Source organism: Etheostoma cragini, chromosome 1 (assembly GCF_013103735.1).
Source record: "Etheostoma cragini isolate CJK2018 chromosome 1, CSU_Ecrag_1.0, whole genome shotgun sequence".
Lineage (NCBI taxonomy): Eukaryota > Metazoa > Chordata > Actinopteri > Perciformes > Percidae > Etheostoma > Etheostoma cragini.
In genome coordinates this window covers 2,369,274-2,380,689 of record NC_048407.1, presented here as the reverse complement: position 1 = coordinate 2,380,689, position 11,416 = coordinate 2,369,274, and the positions used below count along the sequence as shown (strand labels likewise).

The window sequence follows — 11,416 nt, the reverse complement described above, 5'->3', positions numbered from 1 at the left end:
GCTTATGCAAATCGAGGGTCTAAGGACAGAGGGTCTAGTTTGCTCTACGTATTGATAGCTGTGTGCTAGAGGAAGGATCCAGCCTAGCCTGACGTTGTCATACTCAGATTCTAGTCAGAATATGAGTCCTATATTGCTCCACTGGTCTGATTGTGGGGCATGATTCATCCTAAAATGCTTCTGCACTCAACGGAATAGACCCGCAACCAATCAGAGCATCGGAGTATGTGACGTATGTTGAGAGACGCATAGTTGTCATCAGAATTCAACTGCTAGCTACCGCTGATGTCAGCTACGGTAGCTACTAGCCGATAGCCCCGGCAGTTTAGAAAACGCTGATAACGTTACACCCACGTTACAGGCTTTACAGAATACATCCCTCGGCTGTATCATAAGATAATACCTTGGATGTATTAATAGAACACATGGTGAACTACAACCATTAGTGATATCTATAACTACAACTACAGGACCTTGGGGGAACCATCATATGTGCACGTGCAGAGCGACATGGGCGGGCGCAGCCCCCCCGGTCCGCTCGCGTTCATCATTACGTTACTGTTGATCATCTGTCCATCAACAAATAAAGCCCTCCCTGACTATTTGATTGGTCCTACCAGCTCTTATAAGAGCATAGTTGCTCCACAAGGGATCTAGTCCAGTCCCAACTTCCTGACCTCAAATGTTGTGGGCGGGGCTAAGTTCAGCTGGCATCCGGGCTAATTCAAGCGATTGTATCGAGCAAACGAGAAGGACCACAGAACCTCTTTTTGGGAGTTTTTTTCTAATAGCATGGGCCATTTTTGCGAAGCCTTTGTTCATTTAACGTCAGGTGCCTATAGCATTGGGCCTCTTGTGCATGCCTGTGTTAATGTGCGCTTGTTGTTGTCTCTCTTCATTTTTTGTTAGATCTCTGTAAATTATAGTTTGGTCTAGATCCTCTCTATCTGTAAAGTGTCCTGAGATAACTGTTATGATTTGACACTATATCTTAAAATTGAATTGAATTTAATTCCCAGAGCTCAGCAATTAACTTGATGAGTCCAGTGTTATTATTACTATTAAAATACCATTAAAATTTAGATTGAAGTTGTAATAAACTAGAATTATCCTTTAAAACCAAAGCGGTACCTGTATGACTACAAACAATACTCTGATCCAAAATTCAGAGTTCCCCCCCCAGCCCAGTCTCTGTCAGAGGGAGTTGACGGGCGGATAATAGGCAGGCCTCAAAATACCTCTCACTGCAGACGGCAATGAAATATCTGTTGTAACTTAACCCTGTTTCTCTCTGACTCACCTCCCACTGTGTGACTGTACTGCAGAGCAAAGGGAAGATATGGAGCGAGATGATGAAGAAGAAGATGATGATGTTGAAAGGGAAGGAACGCGACCGAACCCTAATGGTCCGTCTTCAAATCGCTCTCTTGTTTCTAACCCTTATTAGGGGAAGGAGGAAGGCGGTGCAGAGATGGGAGAGAGAATAGAACGCTCTTCCTGGTTTAGAAATAATAATAACAACAACATAAAGTCACCCAAAATGAACCAAAACATTAAGAAAAAAAAACTATGTGCAAACTTCTCTCATATAAATAGGCTACAGTCAAAGCATTGTAGAGCACCATGGGAGACAGGAGGAGGTTTCAGTGTGTGTTTGTGTGTGTGTGTGTGTGTGTGTGTGTGTGTGTGTGTGTGTGTGTGTGTGTGTGTGTGTGTGTGAGAGAGTATGATATCGGATCTACTATCACATCTACTAAATTGTGGGAGCCACTGAGCACAGAGACTGTAGACAGATGGATAGCTGGGGAGAGGCTTGGATTAGAGGAGGGCGGTGTCAAAGGTCCTACTTTAGGTTCATAGTTCAGTGTCCCTTAATGTCAGGGGTCAGACCCAGTCCTGTAGCGAGCGCTTGCAGTGCACCAGCAGCCGCGGCGCCCCTTTGCTCTGCAGCGTGTTGATGATGGCGTAGATCAGTCCCAGGATGCACAGCACCAGGATCAGCGGGATGGTCACCATCAGGATGTTCATGGTCCGCTCCTCGCTGTCGTCCACCTTCAGCACCACGTCCACCTCGTTGGTGTCTTCCTCGCGACCCTCGCGGTAGTCTTCGTCTTTGTCGCCATCCGACCCTTTGCCCGTGCCCTTGTCCGTCCCGCCGTTGTCCGTCCCCTCCCGGTCTTTGCCCTTGTCGCCGTCGCGTCCGTCTGCGTCCGGGTTGAACGGCGGGCGGTTCAAGTCTGGGTATTTGCGTCCGGAGTCTGTGTCCGTGTCTCTGTCTGGGTCCAGGTCCACGCTGCAGCCCATGAAGTCTCTCAGGATGGACTTGGGGTAGCCCGGCTCGCTCTTCATGCGGTGGTTGTCAAACTTCCAGTACTTGGAACCCTTGTAGAAGAAGGTGTAGGCTGGAGGAGGCATGGAGAGCAGAAGGGGTCAACCAGTATAAAGACATTCAATGTGAAGGAATATTTGGATATTTTCTTAACTCCTGTCTAGGGTTGCGATTAAAAAAAAAAAGGATGTCAATCTTGGTCTCAATCATCTCAATTCCGCAAGAAAGAAATGAAACCATTTTATATTTCTTGAAATGTCAGAATATTTCCATAATAGCTTAAAAAATGTACTCCGACTTGTTTAATATCCAAAGAAATTTGTTGTATAAATGAAAAAAAATGTCTACTGCTTGGAGATTGCATCCCTCCTCTGTATTTTTATTCCAACCAAGTACGGCAAAGCAAAGAGCATTTCATGTGTAGACACCAATTCTCACACACGCCCCCCCTCTCCCCTCTCTCTCCTGATGAACGTGGACCACACCCTGATTCATTGTTTCAGGCCTGTCTGTCGGCTCTAGCCTCTCCTAGCCCTTTTTTTAACACACACACACACACACACACACACACACACACACACACCCACACACGCCCACAAAAAGCTCTCTCCTTGTCTCAGCCCACCTCCATCATCGCTGAGGAAGGCCCCCTTGGGAGAGGAGGGCACTGACGCTCCCCAGACGCTGATGGGTTTCGGGTAGCCTCGGTCAGCCAAGCGGGACTGCTCGTTGAAGCGCCAGTACCTGCAGACAGCGGCGGAGAAGATGGTTATTGCAGTTTAAAAGCTGTCTAAACAAAAAAGGAGCAGACGTCTTACAAAGTACAGTACACGGTGGGCCTCGGTGGTGTGTGTATATAACAGTACAGTTTCCAGAGAACATTCAAACATTCTACAAAGTCCGTCAGTCACACTTTTGCTTAGCGAGGGCTTACTGGATTCGCAGACCTAAAATGTAATTATTTTCCTGTGAGTGTTTTCATACAGACGTTACCCTCGCACACACTTGTTGTTTCTGTTCTACAGCAGAGCAACGCCTGTTGGTATTGCTCACAGAACTGTCTGAAACTGTTCCTGTGATCTCAATTGTTTCAGTCTTTAGATGGAAATAAAAACCAAAAAGCTCCAGATGGATAGACATGAACCCTTCACACTGTACAGACGTCATCTTGTGAACTTATTTCCTACCTATATTTGTTGGCATCAATAATATTAAATGTATTCATTATTAAAAATACACATGAACATTTTTTAAAGCTAAAATCAAACATCAATTATAAAACCAATCCATGTGTAACTGCTGCGTTTAGGCTTGGCGATGCTTTGAGCTAAATACTCATTTTAACATGCTTCCAATTATAATGACAAGATGCTGATGTCCTGCAGGTACAATGTCCATCCATCTTATTTGACCATGTTAGCATGCTAACATAGTACAGCTGACATCAGGTCATGAACCAAAGTATTGGACAAAAAAATGTGAGAGCATACGTGATGCATTTACAATTTGTTTTGGCAATAATAGTAATTGAGATCGAGCTGGGGCTGTCTAACCTTTCAGAGCTAATCAAACTATTGATATACCAATACATATAATATACTGTAAACCATAGTGGGTTTTGTGTGATGCTGACAGGTTGAAGGCTATGTTACCAGTCTCCTTGAAAGAAGTAAGTGGAGCCGGATGGCTCCCACCAGATGGCTGTGTCTATTCGGTCGTACGGAATATCTTGACCATAATCAACCAGCTCCAGCGGATAGCCCTGTTCCAGGTTAGCCTCCCTGAAAAGCCAGAATCTGTTTCCTGAGGAGAGGAGTGGAGGGGAGAAGTGTAAATGGCCTGTATTTATATAGCACTTTTCTAGTCTTAACGACTACTCAGAGTACTTTTACATAGTACAGGTACCTTTCATTATTCAAAGACATTCACACACTGTGGCTGACGCTGTCATACAAGGTGCCACCTGCTCAGACCATCTTTTGCTTCCCGATACCGATTCTGATACCTGAACTTGCTTAATGGCCGATATAACAGCTGTATACTACTATCCCTGTATGGATGGGATAGGATTTCTATCTTTGTGGTCGGTCTGGCTCAGGTTAGACTCTTTGTAAAAACATGAACAAACAATGAGTGCTACAGAACTTTCTATTATCCTCCAGTTTGACAGTCAGATATAACAATAAAAGAACATAAATAAACTTCTTTAACATACTTAAACTCCAGTACTTTCCAAAACCCATGCCAGTGTTTGAGGCGGTATCGGAGGAACAGCTGTATTAATAACCCTTATGGACTCTTGAAAATGTTGCAAAATGCATACAGTCAAACTGTATATGTCACGTTAACTTGGTTACACACACATCGACATACAAGTGCACATGTACCCATACACATGCTGCTCGTGTGCACACACTTCACTTGCTGGCACAGAATATGTTAATAATTCAAACTAAATGAGGAATAAAAATAGAACAATGATAACAATCACAGAAACCAAAGCAGCCTTCACACATTATTACTATAGAATTATAGCAATAAAAAAACAGCAGAAATGAGTACATCATTGATTTAGGAGTTTTGGTTGAGCTTCTAATTATCCATTAGGAGTAGCTTGTCTCATGTCAGGCCACAGGTTTTACTGTGTCAGATGGGGGGAGTCCGTTCCTCCTGGCACCATTAGATCTCTCCTCTTGGCTTCAATCCGCCTACCTAAAATGAAAGCTCTGCACTCAGCATCTGGAGAGAACAAGAGGTTGACGCAAGGCTTCCCAGGCTCCCTGCGGTGCTCAACCCTGATGTAAAATCCCATGACTTTTTCCATGACTTTCCATAACTGCACCAGAGTGCATCAGTGACCTAAGGAATTGAGTCCTTCCTGCTGTTGATGTGGTTTTTCTAGAGGGATAAACAGTTTGGTTTCTCTTACAGTTGGGCTTGTGTGGGATAAAAACAGCTGGGTAAACCAACAGCTGTGTAAAAGAAGTGAACGGATCATTTTTTGGTCTGGTTGACACCATTGATAATAGATATTCCATATTTGTGATACCATGTAATATGTCTAAAATCCTAGGCCCGTCTCAATACACACAAATCCAAACTTGCTTTCTTGGTAGTTGATAAATTAAGCTCAGCAGTCCAAACTCCAAACAAGAACCGACGCAGTAATCCCCAATTTATATTTGGGAATAACAATTCAGCCAGCTATCCAGCGAGCAATCAGTTATTTTGTCGATGCAGAATATGGACAATGTGTGCAGATATAGTATGTGGAGTCTAAACCCGTTTTATGGCACCCGTAGAGAATGTCAGGGGTGCAATAAAAAAGAACAAAAAACAATGTATTTTTCTCTCATAAGTGATACAAGGAGGCATTTAATTCATTTATTTGAACCTTAGACATAGGTTTTGGGTTTGTTAGCTGTGATAGTTGTCTGTCTCAGCATCAGCTCCCAAAGCATCTCCAAAAACATGAACACTTTGATTTTGTTCCATTCCGTTCCATCCATTACATTTGCATTTGTCAAGGCCACAAGTCCATAACAACGAGTACAGAAATTAAAATGCGGATTGAGAAAGGGTTTCTGTCTCCTCGCTGCCCGAAAGTCAAGTTAATCTGATTGGTCCATTCAAAGCTCTGTGTCAAAGCTTTCTTTTCCCTTCTCTTGTGCTCTCGAGTCTGCCACTCCTTCCCCCTTCTATCTCCCCTTCTCTCCCATTATCTAGTTCTTTTCTTTGCTAATGGCTTGCAGCCAAGTGTCACAGTGAGAGGCCGGCTGATGACATCATCCTCCACACCATCAACAGCTGCCCCGAAGCCTGTAGCTCCCAGAGTCAAACCGCATTAAAGACTCGCCTCTTTCTCCTTTCATTCAACAAACTTTATCCAGCGTTTTAAAAGACGAGCGTCTCTCGGTGACTCAAGGTATAAATAAAGAGCTGTGTTTAAAGAGATTTATACAATATGTCTCTTCTCAAGTGGGTGTGTGTGTGTGTGGGTGGAGTGTATATTCAACATAAACTGAAAAACAACGTTCCAGAATCGGTTTTACTGTATATATATATATATGAAAGCATTAGGTCAGAATGGTTTGGAATTACCCTGTAGCTTTATAAATGTATTTTGCTTGTAAAAACCAGATGTTGGATGGTTTTCTATGCAGGAGAGTATATTAGTATATTAATGTTAAAGGGTGTACGTATGCTCCATATGCTCGTGAAACCTGCACTACTAAAACAAAACAAAAAACTCATCTATAAAGATGAAAAGATGAGAATATTTTGCCTTAAAGAGCTGACATGCTGCTACATACACATGTAGGACAGACTTATGATAAAACCTGGATCTTGTGTTCTACCGCTGCATCCTGTGTATTGGCGTGGCGGAGGAAACTGAATCCCAACGTTGGTGTTGTTTGTCATTGTGGCTTCTTAAGCGTAGCAGTGCTGAGACACAACGTTTGCATGCTACTTTCCAGCATGCAGTATGGCAGCTACTGTCCTAATTTCAAAGTTGGACATATTCTCAAAGGCTGTTGTTGCTTTTGGAAGTTTTTCATGCTCTAGAAGATACAGATAATAATACCAGAAGAGGATTATTTAGGCCTGTTTTTACAGCAACAATAACCAGAAACATAGAAACATATTTATATTCCCTAAAGGAGGTCGAGCGTGGTTGGTGGGGGGGATAAGACGAGTATGGATGAATTGGGGAATGTGAGTCAGTTGGTTTCATGACCACTTTACAAGAATTAGGTTTATTATTTGTTTTATATCATTAAAGAAATAGGATAAGTGCAGGTTTCCTGCCGTATTAAACTTGATTCAATACTTAACATTAAATGATAAAAGGTAAAATTACTTAACAGTGATAAAAGATACACCATCAACCAGGCCATTCGATTTCCCCCCCCATTAGGCTTTAACGTAAAAGGTAGCAATTCAAATGATGGACTTCTGTTAAAGCAACAATGGCCTAAACCCAAAGTCCGGACTCACAGACTCACAGACTTTGGTGCATGTTCTTGCAAGATTCGTAATGGCTCAGACTTGTCCCGATGTCGATTTTCAAAGGATGTGCCCTTTCCATGAGTCTGCATCTATGCAGACTTCCCCAAAGGGTATTACCCATAGTTCAAAGCGTTGTGACGCTTATTGAGGAAACCATAGTGGAATCTTGAAATTGTCCAGCTTCAAAAAAAAAATTGGATTCAGGCAGCCGTCTCCTGTGCCTTGTCCATATGGAAAGCAACAAACTTAAAATGAAAATACCCAAACCGGCATGTGTCAGCAACGTCTTTGTTATCAGACGTCGCCAAAGTAACATGTGAGCTGGTGAAGTGTTGTCCCAATTGCATTTCTACCTATCTGAGAACATATGGCCTCACTCACTTAGCACCTGAGATCAATTAAGCCTGTGAGTCTTTAGTCTTTTGTCCCCCAGGGCTCACTTTGGGATTGGGCCCTTGTTTCATTTTGGTGTCACAATTGACCCATCTAGCCAATGTGGAACCAATACAAGCAACAAATATACTAACATGTGTACCAAATATAAAACAACTTCAGGCAATGCAGCGCTTGTTTTCAGCTACAAAACCAACAATTTCTAACTTTGACAATGTACACAGAGCAGTGTGAGCTTGAGTGTAAGTTAATCAAAACCCACCACACAACTCGTCCCCAGTAATTTATTCTTCATTCATTTAAAATGTGCGAGCGAGTGTTTGTTGCTTACCTTTAAAGAAGACGAACCTGCCGTCTTGTCTCTCATAGGCGGCGTCGATGTCCCCGGGCAGACCCCTCCAGAAGTGCCCGATGGGCATGGGGTAGTTATCCAGAACCCTGTTGCGACGCACCCGCCAGAACCAACGGCCCTGAGGGGACAACATTAGTAGTGTGTTTCAAGTGTGTTTCATTTCTTACAATCGGTTAAACACAGTTTGGAACACTCAGTAGTTTCTCTATTTTTCTTTTCTTTTCTTCTAGGGTTATACAATATATACATTTTTTATTGTTATCACAATATCAACTGCCGCAATATACACATCGCAAAAGACTGCTACATATCATGATAGACACCTGGGGATTTTTTGTGTTAAGTATCAGGAGAAGATACTGCCATTCTTTTTTAGTGGTGCCTTTTATGTTCAATTCAATGTGAAATTTGTTAAATAAAATAATATTTCCTTACAGGCTTTTTTAATTCAACACGCAATTATTTGTATTTTTGCAGACTACTGAAAGCATCTTTGCTGAACATCAATATCTGTTTATGTATTGCAAGAAATATCATTATGAGGATATTCAACAACCTCATATCATGTAGCCCTAGTTTCTTCATTCCTAAGACTCAACGTCAAATTAAACCACTGCTCAATAAGTCCATACAGTATCTCATTCTAAGTATAATATCCCTCTGTCGTCTCAAAACAATCCATTGCACAGGGATATGCAGTGTATTCAATTCAATTCAGTTTATTTTAAAAGAAGCCAGTGCAAATTGATAAAAGGCTTGTAGAATTATTGTAGAATTATCCAAAAGGCAATTTTTCATCTGTAGTCAGGAAAAACCCTGCAATGTTTTTTTTTAATACAAGTATATGAGAAAGAAAGACAAGACAATCAGAGCAGAACAAGACACAGCGCAACAGAGCAGACCAGGTTCCCAGGTAAACCAACAGAGCACGGAGTACAAAGATCAGACAACAGGATGCACAGATAGCTGCTTGATGGTCATCATGCCAAGCAAAGTGCGGTCTGCAGGATAACTAGACCAGAAAGTACAATAAACTACTAATAGTGGGCCGGCTAATAATAGTCGGTCTCTGCTCTGGTGGCTTCATCACACCCCCTTTTTGCACTCTCTCTGTTGATTGCAGCCTGATATAAGACACATTCACTGTTAGTGTTTTCATTATCAAGTCAGTGGCACAAATCAAGGGAGATCACTAGAAGCGCATTTGAACCCAAGCACAGAGTAGCATAGCTACTTTACATGCTGTGCACACAAGGCAGCAGCAGACAGATTTACAGCAGAAGCGCTCAGACTCATTCATAAGTGGTGAGTCAGTAGCCCTGCTTGTCCTGGATAATGTAACGGTAAAATGCTCAGTGCTGCTTCTTTCTGGCAAGCACACGTAGGTTTGTCCTTCACGCAGGACGCGCTGGCAGACAGGACGGCGCGGCACGGTATGGAATGGAACAGAATGGAGCTGGGTTGGCGAGAGCTGAGAGAAACAGAACAGGGACGAACTGAACACACTGCGTGCTCTTCGATTTGTGTGGTCTGACAGCTCTTTCAGTTGACCAGATTAAGACTGAGTTGACCATATTAGTCCTCGGCAGAACAGACCAGATCTCACTGGGGGAGTTTCAATATTGAAAGCAGTTCTGTGTGCTCTGCTGGCTGTCTTTATGTCCAGCCCTCTGCGGGGAAGAAATACTAAAAGGGAGTAAAAGAAAATGACAGCCCCTTTCTTTCTTTCTTTCTTTTGATGGACAGGGCTTTGTGATGAGAGTGGTACTGATGTGCTACAGTTTACTCCCACCCACACAGTACATTAAGTAAGTCATTTTGCCTATGCAGAGTCATAGCAGAGAAGAGCATTGTCTACTATTAATAACAGTGGAGGCATCCCTGTCTAATTTGCATGACCACAATTTGAATATGAACACCACAGTCGGAAATGAATCCCTGATACGAAAAACACTGTAGCCTATTTCAACACAAATGGTCCGGATGGAATTATTTCCAACGTTCACTCTGACTGGAGACCATTTTTCTGTCCATGCTGGTGGCACTAGTGTGGGAAAAGTAACGTTCACCACCAACATTATTTGGATTTATCCCGCTGGGGACCATTTATGTCTTTTCAAATTGTTAGGGCAATCCATCTGAAAGCTGTTTAGATCTTTTAGTCTGGATCAAATATTGGAACTGACTGAGTGACAGAACTGCATTGCAGCTGTAGAAAAAAAATCGAAAATTGAAAGCAAACAATAAAGCAGGGAATGAACTAAACTAACAAACAAAACTACAATCCATTTGAATTAGCTACAAATTATGAATTTTACAGTTGGCACTTAGTAGGTAGTTGTTCTACTATATTCACCATATTGAACTGATCACTCAAATTATATTAATTGCTTTTGGTCCACATTCCCTCTGATCAGATCATAGTTTACCAACCACTGGTTGGGCGAGGAAAAGGTTAATTTTGGACACTGATACATGCTATCCAAACTAGCTTCGTGCCTGTGGATGAAACCAAAGAGCATCAACATTACTGACTGAGATTAAATCCAAGAGCACAGATATAAGTGTTTGACCATGTGCAACACTTGTCCAGGCAGCTGTAGGCCAAGTCTAACTACTGGTCAGTGTCAAAAACACTTAGAGTCTGAGATATGAGATATTCATAGACTTCTCTCTGTGTGTCCGAGCGACAGGGCTCTGTTTTCTTCTACTCTTCAACACTAATGATGCAAATAGAAACACCTGCATCAGTTATTTTGTTAGCTCAAAATACTTTTATATTTCACCCTTGGCACTGGCATATCACAGGGTTTACTGGAATCCGGTTTAAGATTTGGCTGGATAGTTTAAAACAGTTAGGGAACGTCAGCTGTTTGAAATCCCTAGCGCTGCGGTTCCCTGTTTTGTCAACATTGCAGATATCATGGCAACCTTTGTGGAAGTGAAGCTAAGGCTCCTTTACTGTAAACCCTGCCGCTCTCTGTCCAGGCTAATATCTGCAAACCTCTTCATTGTTCAACGCTGCCAACACTGGACACCTCCTCTGACCTCTCCCGCTGACACACATTATTACTTATCTCTGCAGAGCGGCACTATGTATAGAGCATCACTGAACAAATCCTGCAGGAGACAGAAAATGTCACATGGAGCCCTGTTTTGAAAGGCTGCAACCAGACTTATTTTAGTAAGTTTACAGAAAATGTCAGCAGAAAATGGCACTTTTAAAATTAACTGACATTCTTTTTTAGTGGTGCAGTGTATGTTCAACTTGATCTACAACTTGCTCAATAAAAGACTAAAAAATTTGGTAATTTAGTTTCATCATTTTAGGC

General features: G+C 42.3%; 1 protein-coding gene across 1 annotated transcript in view; it reads right to left on the bottom strand.

Annotated features, from left to right (window-relative positions):
* Positions 1-1,523: 1,523 nt before the first annotated feature.
* The window catches only part of mmp15b (matrix metallopeptidase 15b), a 27,322-nt gene continuing 17,429 nt past the window's right edge, over positions 1,524-11,416 (bottom strand). The window contains exons 7-10 of the mRNA XM_034872286.1: positions 8,064-8,202; positions 3,982-4,132; positions 2,955-3,073; positions 1,524-2,402 (exon numbers count right to left, since the gene is read on the bottom strand). Coding sequence (XP_034728177.1) covers positions 1,885-2,402; positions 2,955-3,073; positions 3,982-4,132; positions 8,064-8,202 — 927 coding nt within the window. The 3' untranslated portion in view covers positions 1,524-1,884. The remainder of the gene's footprint in view (positions 2,403-2,954; positions 3,074-3,981; positions 4,133-8,063; positions 8,203-11,416) is intronic.